This window comes from Callospermophilus lateralis, chromosome 13 (assembly GCF_048772815.1).
Source record: "Callospermophilus lateralis isolate mCalLat2 chromosome 13, mCalLat2.hap1, whole genome shotgun sequence".
Classification (NCBI taxonomy): Eukaryota; Metazoa; Chordata; class Mammalia; order Rodentia; family Sciuridae; genus Callospermophilus; species Callospermophilus lateralis.
In genome coordinates this window covers 44,498,252-44,519,163 of record NC_135317.1, presented here as the reverse complement: position 1 = coordinate 44,519,163, position 20,912 = coordinate 44,498,252, and the positions used below count along the sequence as shown (strand labels likewise).

The following is a 20,912-nucleotide window of genomic DNA, read 5'->3' as shown; positions in this document are numbered from 1 at the left end:
ATATCAGCTTTTTTAATCCATAGATTTGGAATTCAACTTTGCACTGAAATTGAAAAGAAATCTAATTACCATTTGGTTTCTATTTTATCCACATTACCTTCCAATGCTTTCAGATGATCCCTAATAGTTTTGTGTATAAATACTAACTTCTACATATTTTCTAATTTTAGTCATTACAAAGATTTCCTCTACATGAAAGGTAAGGTTTTGGTTTATTTCCTTTTTTTTTTTTTTTTTTTTAAAGAACCCATTCTTTTAAGTTTAACAGGAAGAAAAGAGGTTCCAATGTTAAGGTTAATTAATTTTCCCCACCCAATTAACCCACCTGGAAAAAATCCAGTCAATAAGAACGGAGTTGTTTATGTTGATTTACTGTACAGAATGATGTCTGAGGAAAGACACTGTGTTATGCTACTTATGTTTGTCTATGGAGAGCTCAGTTCTAAAAAAAACAAACAAAAAAATGTTCATTTATTACCCCCCCAAAAAGTGTGTGCAGTTTTTAAAAAGGAAACCTTTTTCTTTTTTAAATTTTTCTGCCAATTAAAAAAAGAAAGAAAGAAAAAAAGCACATACAATCACAATATACCTAACTTTAAAGGCTTCTTTAAGAAGCCTGTCATGTCTGAGTAAACAAAACAAAAAGAGGTTATCATGCATCCCTGGTACGAGGGAATCTATAAATCATGCAAATTTCCTCAATCTAAAGTTTGATGTTTACAAAATACTTCACCTACTTTGTTGTTTAACTGCTAATAATTTAGTTAAAATATCACTTCATCAAGTTTTATAGTTTTTACTTATAACTAAATTAATCTCTGGCTATACCCCAGGATATTGTTTCTGTCTGATACAACTAGAAAATGTTTAGGTAACAAATTCCATAATATTTTGAATGGATCAGAAAATCATGAAATAGAATTCAAGGAAGACTCCAAAGTTATTCATGTCTAACCAGGCTTTTGTACATGAGCTGAACTAAATTCTTGTTCTACAAGAGCAAAAAAGTAATTTCTTCTTCTAAAAAGTCTACTGTTGGTTTTCTTATTTTGTGTCTGTGTTACAAATTTGTCCTTTGATTAATTCCTTTCCTATTATACTGTAATCTACAGACCTGAAATCTACATAAGATTTATTGATGTTAGATGAATACTAGTAGAAAAGTAACTTTCATCAACATGACCAACCATTTCCATATAACAGGGTCAAAACTTGAAGAGACTTTACACACGTTAATGCTTCCCTGAAAGAATGTTCGTAATTTATATAGTATTTATCCTTATGTTTTGAAACATTTCTGGAAGATCAAGTCATTATTTATCTAGAAAAACAGTAATTTAGCATTCACTGAAAACCTTCATATAAACTTTCATTTACATGAAAGAAAGTATTCTTGAAATTCTTGAAAATGTTTGTGTTTTAATTAAAAATTTAGTGATAATTACTTGGAAATCAATACAGAATAAATATTCCAAACATTTTTGTTCTATTTAAATTAACATTTTAATGAGTCTTGAGAATTTGATGAATTTCATTTTTTAAACAACTGTTAACTTCCTCCTAATATGGGTTTAGAAATAAAAAAGCAAGCAACAATTAAATCACAAATTACACAACATTTTAGAGCACTGTTAGTCTATTTCTTAGATACTGTTATACTGTCTACAGAGTTTAGTTATAAAATTTTGACTAATGTTTTTGCTAAATGGTCTAAAAGAAACAGCAACACAGAGGCTGGTAGGGAAGGTAATAAAAAACAATGGTTTAGGGGCCAAGATACCTGGGTATTTGTAGCCCCTAGCTCCACCATAATTGGCTGAGTATTTTTGAGCAAGGTATTTGTTTTGTGACTCAGTATCTTCATTTAAATGTGAAAGAGATTAAATTAGGAGATTATTAGGTTCTTTTCAACTATATGAAATACTAAGATTTTACTTATTTTTTTTCCTGAAAAATAAAATTCCAAGCCAAAAGAAGGATGTATGAATGAGTAGAAAAACTTGGACAATGGTAAAATAGTAAATTTGGGCAAATATGATCTGAACTGGGTTTTATATTATTATGGCTACAGAAAATCAGTAAGCGCTCAGTTGTTATAATTCAAAAATCTAATTGTTCTGGGCATGGTGGCGCACACTTGTAATTCCAGCAGCTTGGGAAGCTAAGGCAGGAGGAACGAGAGTTCAAAGCCAGCCTTAGTAAAAGCAAGATGCTAGGCAACGCAGTGAGACTTTGTCTCTAAATAAAATACAAAATAGGGCTAAGGATATGGCTCAGTGTTTGAGTGCTCCTGAGTTCAATCCCTGGTACCAACCCCGCCCCTATCTAATTAAATGCTAAGTGAAAAGCAAAAATGACCATACTGCCCTAAGTCTCACTGAAGTAGAAAATTTTGTTGTACACTTGCCTCCAGATATTGGTGTGGAGGTCAAATATATAATTCACACAAATAGGGTTATTACGGACATAAAACTAAATCTAGAAATAGAACACTTTCACAGTATCAAACAAAGAAACAAACAAAAGACTGAGATCAGGAGAAACTCTTAGTATTTCCTCATATAATCTCATATTAGAGATCAAGAAATTTCTGCAACCAAACAGATATTCAGTAGGGGAAGAGAAAAACAAAAAATCCCCATCAAATCAATCAAGTGTTTTAACTTAAAAACAAATAGAAAAAAAATTTGCTTTAGGTTTAATATCATTTTCAAGAAATAAACTTTTATGTACCAACAGTATGAGTCAAGTAATTTAAAAATCACCACATGTAGAGCACCTGACAAGACTCTATATAGGAGAGAACAGTCATGTGCAGGCTACAATTAAAAGCTGAGGATATGTAACTGGGGATTAGGACTAGGGAAGGAAGCATGCCAAGACTTTCGTATTCAAAGGGCAATAGGATGTTGGAGAGTAAGCATACTCACTCAGATGCTTCCACAGGTAAAACACAATCTTGTAGGTTTAAATTTAAGGAGACAACTTTTGATTCACTATATGGACAAACTTTCTAACCAAAATCACTCGACCTAAAATAATTTGATTTAGAAAGATGAATTTTTCCCTTATTAGAAATTCAAAAGATAGAACCCCCCGCCTCCCTTTTTTGGTAGCCTCCTAACTAACCAATTTTCTGGGAAGGAATTTGTGTGAAATCACCCGACTTTACGAAACCACGATGTGGCCCAGCAGCACCTGTTGCTTAGTAGTCATACTCCTATAACTGGAGCAACTCTACTAAAATGCTCTAAAAGGGTTAGGTGGGAAGGGTGACAGGTGCTTAGAAAGAAAGAAACTATTTCAGGGGCTGGGGTTGTGGCTCAGTAGTAGAGCTCTCGATTAACACACGTGAGGCACTGGATTCCATCCTCAGCACCACATAAAAATGAAATAAAGGTTATTGTGTCCACCTACAACTAAAACAAATATTTAAAAAATTTAAAAAAAAGAAAGAAATAAACAATTTCAAAATTCAGTTAGGGAAGACGGAGTCTAAATTATCAAAAGGTATACTTTGTTAGAGACAAACAAACCCCCCAAAACCCATTTTAAAAGATACTGCTGAATTAGAAATTTCTTTGAGCAGTACACAGGCAGAAAATTATTTTAATATAAGAAAAAGGTAACTTCAAAAGAAATAAATACAAAGTGAAATGAATCCAGGTAGTTTACTAAAGTAAGATTCCATAATTAATGAGCTTTAATTGATAAGGTTCATGAGCCCTTTTCAGCCCTTTAGAAATCCAATTTGAAACCCAAAGTTTGTTGTCATTCATTTGGTGGCAAACTATGAATAGACTAGAACACATTTGATTGTGGTTGACCTGAACATGAAAATTATTCGTAGTAAATATTGCTCTTAGTGTGACATTTCTTTAATGTTGCTTTACAACTGTAGAAAAACTACTAGTGAATTTTACTACATGCTCTGCTTCACTCTGCTCATTATGCTGTGCACTGTATCTATTTTCTACTGTGAAAAATACATTTTGAAACACTGGAATAACAATTAAGGTCCTGCAGAGTTACAAAATATAGTGATTAAAATATTTAGTGCTCAAATCTACAGTTCCTTTTCCATAGTAAGATTAAATATCTGTTATACACTGAAGTGGTTAAGTTATACCTACTGAGATTTAAAATAAGATTCTAGTCATAGATCTTCTCTTCACTTATGAAAACAAATCAGATCTGTAGTATAGATATGTGAGCTTAGAAAAATTATTTACAGTGCTGCTGAAATTTTATTGGAAACTAGGAATTAAAATCCTGAACGTGATCATTCTGGTTTAAATGTCATCTTCTCTTTTTAGTTTTTCTGAATTAAATTAGGAGTATGTAAGAATTTCCTCTAGGTATGAAATATATTAATGTTTTTATTTGATATCTCCCAAACTCAAACACACAGAAATGAATACTGAGTCACTGAAAAAACACTAAATTTTCAAAGGTATTACTGTATATTTAAAAAAAAATAGATAACTGTACCTGGAAACTTTCCAAATAACATATTAATTAAAAAAAAAAAAAGCAATTTAAATACGAAAACCTAGTCCCAGAAATTCTAAATATACATTCAAGTCTTTCTAACTTCCTCAACACTGTGCTATTCTGCTACATAGTATGCAGAGGACCAAGTACTCAATAACACCTGAATTAGAAGGCTACCTAACACCGAGTCATCAGCATATCTTTTTGCTTACATAACTGCAAAATGGCCAAGACTGTGAAGAAAGCAAAACAGATTCTGAGCAATTGAAATAGAGGTTATAAAAGCTGGTGTGTTAAAATTTATGCATGTCACTAGATGACCAGAAGGCATCATTAGTGTCATCACATAAGTATAAATCTTAATATTTATAACTGGATAATTTAGAATTTTCTATTTAAAAATGAGATGGGCTGGGGCTGTAGCTCAGTAGCAAAGCGCTTGCCTAGCATGTGTGAGGCACTGGGTTTGATCCTTAGCACCACATAAAAATAAACAGATAAAATAAAGGCATGCTGTCCATATGCAACTACCCCCTGCTCCAAAAAAATTTTTTTAAATGAGAGTAAAGAAGACCTCAAACATGATTAAAAGGGAGTCGGACCAGAAGACATCACTAGTGTCATCACATAAGTATAAATCTTATTATTTATAACTGGATAATCAAAACATGACTAAAATTATAATCCACATATTTGGCTTAAGCAACAGGGAAGTATATTAAGGGATTCATATATGATATGATAGGTAAGTCAGTATAGTCAAAATTAAGCCTTGAAAATTCCTTTGGAGTATGTCAAACTTCTCTTTCAATAAACTAAACACAGTGTTTTCTCTAGTATCAGATCAAATCAGGGTTTCATGGGTTTCTTTAAGTCCCAGATGAAGAAATGTGGTTTCTGTCTGGGGACCATGCTGTATGAAAAACATTCTTTTTTATAACTACAATGATATAAAAGAGGAGAGATTTTTAATCTATGAATAAAGTAGCAAATTGGAACACTGTAAGAAAACAGCAAATAGATTCTCTTCCCCCTTTCTAGGCTCACTCTGGAGAACCCATTCAGCAGAAATGCTTTTATAAGTAGGTATAACATGTAAACTGCTAAATTTTAGTTCTTTTCTCCAGGGGCCAATAGTTGGAATTCACTTATCTCAAATACACATTAGATACAACTTAATTGTAATTTAGAGTGTAAAAAAGAAAAGCTTTAGGTCTCTGGGATATTCACAAATATGAAAGAATAAATATTGTTAACCTATAGTAGTCTGTAGACATCTATTCTATATAGAAAAATCTGGCAAAATTTAAGAGAAAATTGAAAAGAAGTACCTATAGGAAAAGATACCTCCATCTTTCAATAAACAAAATAGATATCTAGGGGAAAAGAAATGATTAAGAACAACAACTATGAGGTTACTAAAATTTTTTTTCAGCTCATTTTGGTAATGTTCACATTTTAAATGTCAAGTAAGTTTTACAACTGACATTCATATGCCTATGTAAGTAGAACCCAAAAAAAACCCCAAAATAACCTACATGAAAAAGATCATAATAAAATCTTTAGAATATATAAGTTCATTTCTCTCTTTAGAATATATGAGTTCATTTCTCTATTTTAGGGAGGAAAGTAGATGTGGACTGATGAAACAGTTATTTGAGAAGTCTCAAAGGATTTTATACAGCTCAAAAAGGTTAATTATCAGAAACTATTATAAGTTTATACTTTTAAAATCTCCATACTTACAATGTATGTAAGTCTTCATATTGGAAGTTTTTCATTTTGTTTTTAAGCCTATACAGCAGAGAAAACCTGGCTTTTTGTGATAAAGACACTAAAATTAATAGAATTATAAATAATGTTAGGCCTCAGAAAAGCTGTTTATTTTCTAGTTGATTTCTGAAATGTGATAATTTTTCTCATGAGCTGAAAGACTCTCATTTCATGAAAGTACTTCTTTGTAACCAAAGTAAATTAGTTTTTGGAACATTTTCTTGAGGACTTCAAGAATAAGAGCAAATGTTCATATTTGATTAGGGAATAAAGACCTTTTTAATACTTTCAAAAATCTGTATTTAAATTCCTTAAAAAGTTGTAGTGACGTGCTTGTAACAGTGTATTTCTATAATCTGTAAATAGAAAGCTAAGGGCTGGGATGTAGCTCAGTGGTAGAGTACTTGGCTAACAAGGTTCATTGACACCTACAACTAAACTATATTTTAAAAAATAATAATAGAGGCTGGGGCTGTAGCTCAGTGGCAGAGTGCTTGCCTCATACATGTGAGGCACTGGGTTTAATCCTCAGCACCGCATAAAAGTAAACAAGTAAAATAAAGGCATGCTGTCCATCTACAACTACAAAAATAGTTAAAAAATAATAACAATAAAACAGAAAGCTAAGATTAAAGGAATATTTTAAGTAGAGAGCATTTATTTTATGTACGTTTCACAATATAGGCATAATAATAAAGTCAATATTATGGAAAAAATTTAAATACTAAAATAACCCTTTAGCTTAAATTTTTTTTTCTGAAAATGTAGTTTGTTTCTCATAGTTTTCTAAATTATTATTGTGTCAGCATGAAAGTTATACATACCTGTTGTCTATTCATCATTACATTTAAGCAGACTAAAATAAAAGACTAGAAGTATTCAAGCATAAAACAGTTAACAAGTAGGCTCCATTTTCTTTTCATATTAACTGAAAATGACTGATGAATGTTGTGGTTCACAGACTTCATTCAGGAAACAAATATCACACATTCAGTAGTAACAAATCACCTTTGTATGTGTGGGTAAATGAAGACACACACCTAGAGACTACAGCAATAGTATGACTGAACAGGATTCAAAAAAGTACTTATTACAACAGACCATATACCCCCGCAAATTGGACAAGCCCAACACTTTATATCTATAGAAATGTACATCACAAATAAACATACCAAAGTGTGCTGAACCACTGCTACTTTTACTTTGCGTGGAGGTACTGCATGTCTGGGTCCCAGGTTGTGCTGTTCCTGTTCGATTTATACTCCTATATAATTTTCTACTGGAGAGTTCATCATTGTCACTGTCATGTAGGGATGGTGTCCGAGGCCTAAAATGCCGCCATCTACATGATTTGATATTGACTAGTATCTGACTGAGGTCTTTAGAGAAAGATTTGTCCGAGGTATTTGTTTCTGAGGTATTGGCAAACTGATTGACTGGAGAATATTGTGGTGAGGAAAGCATTTCCAAATCCAGATGGCGAAACATACTGTCATATTCTGAATGAGCTCTGTCCAGTAAGACCCTATTAAAAATAAGACATGTAATGTTTACTTAAAATCGCAATTCAGAGATTATATAAAAGATTTTTTTTTCTATCTCAACTTAAAAAAAATGGAATAAAAGCATACTAAGTATTTAAAATCATAAGATAAAGTTGATTATTTCAGTTTTTGGCTCTTTTAGGCCAAAATCTCCTTTTTTTAAAATTTTTTTGGGGGGGCACTGTGGACTAAACCAGAAGAGCTTAACTACTGAGTCACATCCTTAGCTATACCGCCCACCCCACCTTTTATAAATTTTTTATTTTGAGACAGGATCTTGCTAAGTTGCTTAGGGCCTTGTTAGGTTGCTAAAGCTACCTGCGTCAACCTCCAGAGTTGCTGGGTTTATAGCCACATCAGGCTCAAAAATCTCAATTTTTGATACAGGTCCTATTTTTCAATTGGTTGTCAACCAAAAATTTTATTTATCTTTGTTTTCAGCGACTCTGCAACTCCTTTCGTTCCCCAACAACTCACATAAAGGTCTTTAGACTATGTAGGAAGAAAAATTAAATCCTGACAAATTGGGATGTAAAGATTGGGTCACATATGGATTCTTTTAGTTAAAAAGTTAGACAAACCATTATCTTAGTTAACATGACAGTTTTGGGCCTATTTAAGTCCCTTCTCCCAGAACCCAACATTTTTTTATAGTCTTGTTTAGCTTAATACAGTATGTGCAATAAGGATTTATTTACATTCATCCATTGCCTTTTCTTAGAATTCTATCCCTTGATAATTTAACTGAGGTATTCCATCTTGGGAAGAAAAGGAAATTCATTTGGGATTCATTAATATTATACATTATGTAAGCTATGGTTGTATATGAAACGAATAGCAGAGGCAAAAATATTTCAGTCAACAAATCAGTTAAGAACAGCAAATAGTAATTGGTAAGCTGTTTAGAAGGACTGTCTTACTTTAAACTCTGAATTTGATTACTTTACTGTCTAAAATATTCTATACTGGGATGCTGAAATACCTTACCTTCCACCGCGCCCAACCCGTCTTCGTGCAAATCCAATACACCTTTGGGGTACGGTGAGAGTAGTCAAGCAGTATCTGTATCGCACATCCCCTAATCCTCCATCCTTAGGACTAGTCCAAGGCCAGTTGCCAGTTTGGTCTAAGTGAGGCTAAAAGAAAGTCCAAATTATTTTATTTCATCAGTTAAATGCAAATAGAATGTTATTTACAAATAAGGTCTGAAACTTACAGCATAGTACTGACAGCCTGCTTTCCTACGGAAAGCAAAAGGACCATCAGGATCATTCTCTTCCTCAGCTTCCGAAGAGCCAGACAAAACCTTTAAATACAAAATAAATGAAACAGGTTAAGCATGTGACTTTCTACATTCCTCTCCTATGTTAATAGAGACATTCTCATATTTTTACCTGGGAGAGAGGTTCTTCATCTGAGCTGGGAAAGTCATACTGATTTAAATCTTTAGCATTAAAGACTGGCAGTGCAGGACTTGTCTGTTGAGGAGTAGCAGCAGCAGACGACGGTAAGACTTTGGGCTTCTTTTCGTATTTCCGTTTCGGTCGGATAAGATCAGTTTTATCTTGCTGCAACAAAGATGTGAATTAATTATGCACTAGAAACCATGTTTTACAAAACTTCAGTTTTTTTTAAATTAAAAAAAAGAAGCTTACTGCTATGATGAAGGTGTTCATATTCATAAGGTAAGACTTTTATGTCTGGTCATCTTACATTGTAAAGAAGTTGATCTCTGTGAAAGCATGAGTATATTGTACAATCTAACATAGTTCTATAAATCATTTTGTTTTAAAGAAAGTATAAAGAGAACAGAAGTTCTCCAGTATTTGCCACTGGCTCCCATAATTTCTGTTTATTTTCTGTGAAAATTCTGGAGTGGGGGTGATATGTAGGCCTCAGTCTCAAACAATAACAAATCAATATAGGAAAAATAATAATAAAAATAACTTTACCCAAACACAAAGCAAACTACAGATAACTGTCAAGAAAGTAGTAAATAAAATTATAATGTTGAAGAGTAATAAACATAAATAGTAAGAACTTGCTACCCGAACAATAACAAGTCTTTCTGGAGTGTTAGATTTTGAGCAGTGCCAGAAGACAAAGATATAAAAATCATTAAATAAGGGAAACACCAGGATAAAACAGAGGCAAGACTAAGTTGACAGAACACAGTGCATGTTAGAAATATGTATGTTAGATGATGGCAAAAGTTAGGATAAGTATGAATTTGACATGTAGGCAAAAGGTAAGGAAGATTAGAGGCAAACATATTTGTTAAGAAGAAAAAGGTCATGGCAAGAATTATGGTATGTAAACATACTAAGAATTCATATTAATTCTTATGTAATTTATGGTAGTTTACTGGGAAAAGTTAACTATTCAATTATAAAGTATCTTTCTACAATTTCTACTGTTGTACTGAGAAGAAAGACTTGAAAGCTAATTGCACAGCAAAACATTATTCAAAAGTTATTATAAATGGTCTCCTGTAATGGCTACATTATTAGCTACCATTTTTCTTTAAAACATGATTAAAAAGCTTGATCTTATTCAATAAAATTTGGGATCCAAACACCATAAAATAAAATGATCAAGATAATGAAACAGTCCCTTTAAGAATTCTGTCTTAATTTAGAGGAATTTTAAAGTACCTGCAAGTGTGAGGGCTCATATTTCTGGCACATAGAGAGAAAAGTAATATCAGAATTAAATAAGAGTTTAATCTGGAAATATAACTGAAGGGTAACTAACACTGGATTCAGGTAGGGGAAAACCACACAGGAGAGTCAGATAGGGGAACCATAGATTTAAAATACAAAAAGTAGGAAAATAGCCATTCAATTTTAAAGGCATAGTTAAATTATAAAAGTGGAACATTAAATTTAGATTAAGTATAAAATTTTAATGTCCATGGATCATATCTTTATATAAGTAAAAGGAAAAATTCTTGTATAACCCTTACTTTCTAGATGTACTATCTATATTACAAACTATTAAAGAGATACACCTGAATTACTATTTATACTTTTTATTTTGCTTACGTATAGATGTGTTCACAAAAGATAAATTTCACGTATTTCTCCCTAAACCTTCATATTTTATTTGTATTACTTCAATGCCTGATAATCCTACTACTAGTAAAATACTCCTTTTATCAGATATAGTAATAAACTCTACCTTTATAAGGAAATAACCAAAATAAAAATAAAGTTTTAATTACAAATTTCTGCTTTTTTAATAAGCAGCATACTTCATGGTAGGGTTTTTTTTTTTATGCGCTTTTACTTTTTTGGGAGGGCGGGAGGCGGCGGGGGGGGTATGGGGATTGAATTCAGGGGCACTAGACTGTAAGCCATATCCGCAACCCTATTTTATTGACAGAGAGGGTCTCATTCAATTGCTTAGTGCTTTGCTTTTGTTGAGGCTGGCTTTGAACTCCTGATCCTCCTGGCTCAGCCTCCTGAGGTGCTGGGATTACAGGTTTGTACCAGTGTGCCCAGATGTGTTTTTACTTTTTATTCTCATTCTAATGATAAAATATCATCCCATTATCTGATACTATTATCACAAAAAAGTTTAGTCACCTTATTAACTTTAAACTCCTTCACATCCATTACTTCCTGATGTTTAAACTGACTGCTATTAGTAATAGGGATGATGGGGATGGCATAAGTAGGTTTCATTGGCTGTCTCTGTGCCATAACCTCAGACATGATCTCTCCATTGTAGTCACCCAAATTATACCTGAAATGATAAAAAACGAAGTTTAAAACAATGATATACAAAGAGCATGTGATGTTTTGATAAATATGCATACTGTGAAATGATTACTATGATGAAGCTAATTAACATATCTATCACACCTCACAGTATGTAGGGGGGTCTGATTTCCTTGAAGCAAATTTCAAGAATACAATACATTGTTATTAACTATTCTGTACATTAGGTCTTCAGAACTTATTCATTTTATGACCACAACTTCATACCTTCTGATCAACATACAAAAATGTACAATCTTTACTTTTCAATTATACCTAAATAAAGCTGGGAGGAAAATAAAGTTTAAAAAAGTTACTTTTAAAAAAGTTACTTATGACTATTTATAACTGAAATATAATTATAAACATCAATTGGACATAAGGTAATTAAGTCTAAAGCTGAACTATTTGCTGAATATCTTTTAAAATTAAAGATTAAATAATCCTTTTGTTTCTTCCTTCTACTTTTTTGTCTCATAGCTTTTTCTTGACACATAATGACATTGGAAAAAAAGAATACTTGGAATCCTGCCTTAACAATTTTGGTGAAAGATTGGTGGAAAAGTAGAAATTAATGCATAAAATGGTGTTGAGAAATTTCCTACTAATTGTAACTGTCTGTACTAAAAACCAAATTTCTTGTGATTTCTTTCAGAAAAATTAAACAATGATTTTATTACTGAGAAATATGGCAATCAGACTTGAAGTTTTTGTTGTGTACCTCACTGCCATTCCCCCTTCTTTTCTTTACTTTTTTATTAAAACCACCAATTATTTAATGGGCTGGGGAAATAGCTCAGTTGGTGAAGTACTTGTCTAGCATGCACAAGGCTCTGGGTTCAATCCCCAGTACCACAAAAACGAATAAAACCCAATTATTTAAAAAGTGTGTGTATACATACATATAAATAATTAGTACTATCAAGTGAATAAAACAAAATACAAAAATGTTCTCTCTCTCAAAGCCCTATACACAACAACTAAGAACAAATGAAAGAGATTTCAAAATGGAAAGAAATATCTGATACATTTCACAGTTAGTGAGCCCAGTCACTTTTAAAGAAAATAAATACAGGAATACATGTAAAATTATACAAGCTTAGTATCGCATCACACATTTAAACAGTTTCTATTATTAAAAGTAGATATTCTGTGATTACAGATAATTGCTCAGGAAATAAATTAACTCAATATACCAAAATGCTACTGTTACCATACTTCCTAATACTATTAAAATATACTTTACCTCTTTTCCATAATTTCCAGTGTTAAGTGCAATAGCTCCCTTTTACTTTTTTCTCTTCTTTTTATCATTTCTAGAATAGTAACAGCCCGACTTAGATCTCGACGCAGCTTAAGCATTTTTTCATAAGAGGCTTCATCATTTTTGCGATTCTGCAAATATTAAAGTTACTTGTTTAATGTCAATAAGCACTCCTAATTAGTAGCACTGTGAGCCAAGTTATTGATACTTAAGAATGTATACATTTGAAGGGTTAATTGGAATTTAAAGACATTGGAAGAGAGTATGGATCACCAGGAAATCAATTTTGTATGAGATTTTTAAGGGTATTAACATTAAAATATACCAGTACCAGCTCTACAGTAAATCTTAAGGTCAACTTATTTTCAATTATATCTTTCATTATAATTGTAAAGAGACACATTTAACAAAAATTAAAGCAAAGAATTGAGATTAATTACTATAAATAATTTTTATAGATTTAAAGAAAAAAAAATCCAAAGTCACTTACTTTTCGAGTCTGCATTTTTTCAGTGCGTCTTCTAAAAGCCACATAAGGATCATTTGTGCTGGAACCATCTCGCTTTTCTTGTTTTACTGATGGGATAAGAGATGGCCCTCGACAGTTTTTTCTCTTTTTAATCCAGTATTCATAAACTTCTCTAATTAGTTCATCATCTTCTTTTAGCAGTAGTTTGGCTTCTTGCAGACTGACTGGCTAAATATAAAAACACTGTGTCATTTTCATATAATATATAGGGTTCAAAATTGTTATTTCTCAATTTAAATGACAATAATCAAAACTACAACAGTATTATACAATAGCAAACTTACATATTGTACCTTATACACTGAGCAGGTGCTCTAAGCACACTCATTATTTTATCTAATTTTACAATAATACAATGAAACAATAATACAAGGAAACTGAGGCACAGAGAAATTTAAAGATATTGCTCAAGATTATACAGGTTAATAATAGGCAGAGATGAGATATGAATTCATACTCTTTTTTTTTGGTTTGTGGGCACACATTTTATTGCACTTAATTTTTTATATGTCCATTTCCCCAACAAAACATATTTATTCATCATTTTAATCCTCATAGCTCAGCACAGGGCCTGGCACAGAGTAGGCACATAAGTTGACCACTTATGCAACCATAATCCCCCTTCTACAGTATGAAGTAGGTAGATATTCAGCGTTCAGCTACTTTTGATGTACATTTTGCAGAATATATAATTCCCAAATTATATTAGTGATTTCACACTTTAAAAAGCCAGCCCATATTGCCTGCACACCACAACTTTTACCTTCCCTTTATTTTCTTTGTTCTTTCCATTTATAAGAGCCCTGGTCCACTGAACAATTTTTGATCCTATAAAACTTTTTTAGTTCAGTTTTTGTCACATATAAAAGCTGTGTGTCGAGACTGAAGATTATCCACTATCTTCTTTTCTATCTCTATACCTTTTTCTACATCTTCCTCTGATAGCAACAACTTGGTTTCTGAGTCTTTGGTAACAATAATAACAAAGGAATGTATTGACTCAAGGATATTAGCCACCACCAGTTGACGTTGATAAACTTCCAAAGCATTCCGAGCATGATTAATTACCATGGAGGGGTCGGTCTCCAACTTAAAGGAAATTATAAAGGCTTTGGGAGCCCAATCTTTAACCAAAGAATAAAGCATTTTTGGCACCATCTTCATTATTATCTGCAGTGGGTCCCCAGATGACTGGATCTTGTGTTCAGACATTTCAGAGACAGGAACATAGAAATCTGACAGGGCCGCAGCTAGGTAAAACCTCGCAGAAGGCCCTAGAGGACTGAGCGCTTGGGCAGCAGCCTTTAGCAGATGCAAATAGTCTGCCAAAGTGGAGAACTCTACAGCCAGGAAGGTGTCGGCAGCCGCTGCCTTCTTGGTAGCTCCGCAAAGCCACAGCGAAGCCCTGGAGTGCATTCTCCTCGGCCTCCAGGCTCTGCACGCCCAACTTGGTTGGGCCAGAAGGCCGCAGGGCTGACAGCTAGGTCTGAGGCGGGAAGCGGTGGGCAAAGGGAACGAGCGTGGTACAAGAACAGGACCCCATAGCCTGCAGCCAGGAAGGCCTTGGCCAAAATTGTACCGAGCCGCCCCATGCTGAAGTTGTCCAGAAAGCGCACTGGCCATGCTTCCAGAGGGACCTTGGTGGCGCCTGACGTGACCAACACCACCCGCCAGCCCTGTGCGCCTAGCCCGGCTCGAGCCGTAACCTCGGCAGAGCGAGCAGCACCGGAAGGCTGCGGGAACTCGGAGACGAGGTCCATTTCCTCCATCAGCACGCCCCTGAATTCATACTTTTAAACATCAAAGCCGGCTCTCTTAGCTCCCTTCAGGATCACGCAATTTCAATAAAATATAGGCATTTACACAGTACATACATACATTATATGTAAATGGAATTGTACCTGCTGACCACTGCCTTTTTCTAGACGGTCAATCATTTCCTCAAATTGCAATGGACAGATGTCCATTTTCTTTTTTAATTTATTCACAAATACTTCATCTTCAGAATCCAAATCATAATCAGGCTGTTCAGCATCCAAACTAAAAGCTGACAGGAGAAACCATAAACAATCATTTGCTGTGTGAATTCATCAACAAAAACCTCTCACAGATGTCTGGATAAAAGCAAGACCTGGATTTTCTAAGGAAAAAAGATTTTTAGATTTTGTTTCAGAGCCACAAACAATCTAAGCTCACAGATATATTATTCATATTCATCTTTACTACAAATACAGATAAAAATGATAAAAGACAATGAATAGGATATCCTCCATCCACTCTAAAAGCAAATAAACTAGAAGTCCTTCACTAAAAACATCAAAGGATTATTAAATGTGTCTGGTGGAACCATGTGGAAATGCCATTTTTGTAGCTCAAAAATCACATATTAGCAATTTCATTTAGTTTACCATAATATAAAATGATAAGGTCCTTATGTCATTATTTTTAAGTCCTATCTTACAGATCATTAAACTACTTTACCAAAAGCTTAGGGACTGGTAGTTAAAGATGAAGTGTTAAAACCCACTACCAATAACAGTGACAGCTGTCAGTGAGTGCATTCCTGCCAAGGAGACTTATTCTCCTTGAGAATCACTATCATGACAATGGAAATGTGAGGTTTATTTCACAGATCTGTCATCAAGAATCACTTGCCATTCAATTATTTATCCAAATTAAGCTAGGTTGTTATTGATAAGCAAAAATATTAAATAGTTTGATATAAAAATATTTCCTGCCCTTCTCTTGGTTAATTCCTTCTCCCTTAGAGTCTAAATACTCATATACTAAAATGGTATGAAGTTCTTTTTACCTAGTCTCTCTAATGTCATCTGTACTTTATGAACCAGCAATGTCAAACTTTATATATTTCATAGAGTGTGCTATTAGCTGTTTTCTGACTACCCACAAAATATGCCAATGCCTATTTAATGTTTTTAATATTCAAACATCACTCCTTTGGAATCCTTTCTTGACTGTCCCTCACCCAATAAGTGATTCCTAACTTTCCTTAGTAGAAACTAGGAAGCCTCACGCCAGAAAAATAGGTTGTATAAAAGTGTACACCATGTTATATAAATTACAGGCAATTCAGACATGTACCTAAAAGTTATGGCACACAGGTTAAAAAAATCTGCTCCAGATCACTTTCTTTCTATCATACCATTTTCTGGTATGATATATACTTCATAATGTACTTGTTAAGCATGTACCTCCCCATGATCTCTTTTAAGGGAAAGCATATGTGCTCTTTTTATCTCCACATCTCCAAGTGGAAATAAAGTAACATGTTTCCTCTTGTATGTCATCTCTGCTTGAAAATTAATAGTATTCTAATGTTATGAAAAACCGGTCATCCATTAGTAAAGTCTGTGATAGATTAAGAGGAAAATATTTGGCTACCAAACACCAGCCATCGCGCTTCAAGCTTAACATAGTAACTGACCCAGAGGAATCCAGTATATACATGAAGAATTAAATGTATTATTAAACTATTTTATTTTCTGCTTTGACCTATACCACTTACTTAACATTCCTGATTTAAGAAAGTAGATATTCAGACCCTATAAAAATATCTAGATATTAGTCTCTCTGAATCCATGTCACTTGCAACAATAGGCACTCAATGATTTTCCATAATTTCATTTTGTTTGCAACTATACATGAACACGCTTTTGGAAATCTTTAAGGAGACTGAAACTGTTAGATTAAAAACACTTGATTCTTTTTGTTCCTAACCAAATTAATTCTGATCTGTGTTGTCCCATATGGTAACCCTAAGCTATATGTAGCTAATTGAATTTGTATTAATTATGTAAAATTTAGTGTTAAATATCTAATGTGCCTAGTGAATATTCTGTACTAAACACCAAAGATTGTCTGTCATTATGAAAAGTTCTACTAAAGAGGGCTAATTCAGATAGTCCAGAAAGCCAAATTCACAGAGACTAACTACCAATATTCTGCCTTCCAACATTTGTATTTTGAATATTTTTAGGATCTCATCTATACAATATACTTTGGTATCCTCCACATAAAATTTACTTTTCTTTAGATCAAATCACAATCACAAAATTTAACTATTCATAAAAACTGAAAAAGCTTATTTAGTATCACCTTTATTTTTACATCAAACAACAACAACATACTTCTGGTATAAATTGTATTATCAATGACAAATCACATTCAACATATCAGGCAACTGAAGCAAGACTAGAAAGTAAGATTTCTATCACATCTATCAGGGAACTCAATGTCTTTTTCATTGAAAGGATATGACAAAGTCCTCTTACCTTTGTAAGAGGATTTTCTAAAATAATAAACATGAGGCTACTTGTTAGAGAATATTAAAATCCTATAGCAAAGCTAACATGTAAAGATCTACTTTAGACTACACAAAGCTCTCATAAAAATTTACTTTAGGATGATATTAATGTATAATTTAGCATTAGGTGAACCTGCAGCTTCCAACTACAGCTCAACCTGAGCTGGTAAAGATACAGCAATTTTTACCACTGCCTTAGAAATAGTATTGCTGTAGACTTTCTGGACTCGTTAATGAAAAGAAAGGGATGATAAAAACCTAATTAGGTTCTGTTAATTAAAATGAGACCTACCTAGTCAGTTGTTGTTAAATAATAGAAATGACTCTTTAAAATACCGATAAGCCCAGATTTATATATAATTAAAAACAACAACATGCTGAGGGTGTTGTGGCTTAATGGTAGAGTCCTTGGCTAGCATGTACATACTAGTTCCCCATTCAATCCCTAAAACCACAAAGCAAAAGCAAAACCAACAGTATTAGATGTGATTCACAGATGTAAATCTGTTATATAAGTCTAAGGGAAAAGAACAGAAAATACATAAAAATCGGTTAGATATTTTTATGAGGAAATAAAATGTGGACGATGGCCCCTAGGGGATGCCTAAAACCTTGGACAGTATTCAAACCATATAATTAATGTCTTTTCCAACTTAACTAAGTACTTATCAAGCACTGTGGCCCTAACTTTTGCAGTGTGAGATGCAATAGCAAAGCTAGTATGAATTTCTTCTTCCTTCTTCATAATTTTGCAGATAGGACATTCATTCTTACCATACATTTTAGCAACCACAGCATGTGATTTTTTTTTTAAGTTGAGATCTTTCACCTTTTCACTTAAAGGAAGGACTTTATACCTTCTCTTTGGCATCATTGCTTTTGTCCTTTGGGGCTTTTATCAAATAAAATTAAGGTTACTTGAACAAAAGCACAGATGCTGTGACAGCTGTTTTGATAACCTAGTTACCTATGAATGGCTAATGAAGGGGTAGTATACACAATGTGGATACATTAGAAAAAGGAACACTTTATGTCTCAGGAAGGATGAACTATAATTTAAAACTCATGAATTGTTTATTTCTGGAATTTCCCACTCAATATTTTCAGATCATGGGTGATCATGAGTAACTGAAACTTTATAAATAAGGAGGGGTTACTATATTTAGAGTCTAATAATAGAGGTGCAATGATATGAATATCTATTAACAGTGCCTTTCATGGGTCAAACTAAGAGTACATTGAGTGGATATGTCCATAACTCTAAATAGCATTCAGAAAAGGCAAGACACAAGTAGTGAAAGGATATCTGGGTTCAAAAAATAGCACAAAATATGGATTAGGAACAGAATATAATCCCTGACGCTGAGGAGGAATTTCTTATACCAGTTTTGATGCAAACATTATTGGTAAAGTCAATAATAGGGGTAAAATTTTCCAACTAATATTTGATGAAATGTTGATACATAACATGTAATAAAGAGATCTGAAAAATGATGGATTAAAAGTTAAATAAATTGAATCTCAAGACTGTAAGAGCCTATAAAACACCACTAATATGCATATGACTCTGGGTGTTGGGGGAGGGGAATAAAATATGCAAATTCCCAAACATATTTAATCATAGTCTTTTCAGGGAATACAAATTATCTATTTAAAAACTCCAAGCTTGTGTAATATTAGTTTAGGAGCAAACTGGAAATTGGGGTACTTGAAATGAACCACTTCATTTGTTTAGGTAAAGTTCCTAAAGAATTATACATATACACTATACATATAATTATAGAGTTCCTAAAGAATTCAAGAACAACTTACTAGATCACCTAGCAGCCTGTATTTAATTTTACCTTTGTAAAAATTTGCACTATAGCTTTTCCTTATTTTAGTATATTAAAAACTAATACAGGGCTGGGGTTGTAGCCTCAGTGGCAGAGGGCTTGCCTAGCTCATGTGGGGCACTGGTTTGATCCTCAGCATCACATAAAAATAAACCAAAAAAAGGCATTATATCTATCTACAACTAAAAATTAAAAAACAAAAACTAATACCAATTTTTAAAAATTAACATCATTTTAATTCAATTTCTTCTAGAAAACAAAAGAGAAAGAACACTTTCCAGCTCCATCTATGATGCCAGTATTACTGATACTGAAACCAGACAAGATAGATACTGACACCTTTCATAAACTGAGATGCAAAAATCCTTGGTTAGCAAAAATTCTATCCAATGTATGAGAAAAAATATCTGAGGGGCTGGTATTGAGGCTCAGTGGTAGAGTGCTGCTTGCCTTGTACGTGTGAGGCACTAGGTTCAATCCTCAGCACCACATAAAAATAAATAAAAGTATTATGTCCATCTACAACTAAAAACAAAAAATCATAAAAAATATAAGATATATTCCAAATATGGAAGTGTAGTCCAATATTTGAAAATCAATAAGTGTAACCTACCATATTAACAGGCTGAGGAAGAAGAAAAAGAAAAAACCACAGGATATCAATTGTTGCTAAAAGAGCATGCAGAAAAAATTCAACATCCATTCATGATAAAAATTCTCAGTATGAGAACGAGGGGGAACTTCAACCTCATAAGAAACCACATGAAAAAAAATCTACAGGGTCTGGGGTTATGGCTCAGTGATAGAGCACTTGTCTAGCACGTATGAGGCACTGGGTTCAAATCTCAGCATCACATAAAAATAAATAAATAAGTAAACCCTACAGCTCTCTGCACCATGCACAGCCAGAGGAATGAGAAGTTGTGCTCCATTTGTTTATAACGAATGTGTCAAAATACATTCTACTATCATGTATAACTGATTAGAACAAATTAAAAAAAAGAAAAAACTAGAGCTAACTTCATTTTTAGTAATGACATTGAATTATTCCCTTCTAATAGTAGAAATGAGGCAAAGATATTAGTTATCTTGCCACTCTTATTTTTAAGCTCTCATCACTCTCATTACTCACATAGTACTACAGTGCCTGCCATTATAATAAGACAAGAAAAGAAATTAAAGGCATGCAACTAAGGAAAAAAGCAGGGGAGCTCTAAAAGACTCCCAAGATAATTCATAATTATACAGTCAGAATTTAATATGTTGTCTCTTTTTTCATTTTGTTGTTGTGATCTGTTATGAGATAGGGTCTCACTGTGTTACTCAAGCTGTGAATTCCTGGGCTCAAGTTACCTCCCTCTTTATCCTCCTGAGTATCTGGGACTACA

General features: G+C 33.2%; 1 protein-coding gene and 1 pseudogene across 3 annotated transcripts in view; both read right to left on the bottom strand.

Annotated features, from left to right (window-relative positions):
- The window catches only part of Epc1 (enhancer of polycomb 1), an 86,637-nt gene that overhangs the window by 4,260 nt on the left and 61,465 nt on the right, over positions 1-20,912 (bottom strand). For all 3 annotated transcript variants that reach the window (XM_076872774.1, XM_076872772.1, XM_076872773.1), the window contains exons 3-10: positions 15,267-15,412; positions 13,327-13,533; positions 12,819-12,967; positions 11,399-11,558; positions 9,206-9,379; positions 9,028-9,117; positions 8,799-8,947; positions 7,440-7,792 (exon numbers count right to left, since the gene is read on the bottom strand). In XM_076872774.1, the coding sequence (XP_076728889.1) occupies positions 7,440-7,792; positions 8,799-8,947; positions 9,028-9,117; positions 9,206-9,379; positions 11,399-11,558; positions 12,819-12,967; positions 13,327-13,533; positions 15,267-15,412 (1,428 nt within the window). The remainder of the gene's footprint in view (positions 1-7,439; positions 7,793-8,798; positions 8,948-9,027; positions 9,118-9,205; positions 9,380-11,398; positions 11,559-12,818; positions 12,968-13,326; positions 13,534-15,266; positions 15,413-20,912) is intronic.
- On the bottom strand, positions 14,212-15,134 carry LOC143379554 (phosphopantothenate--cysteine ligase pseudogene; annotated as a pseudogene).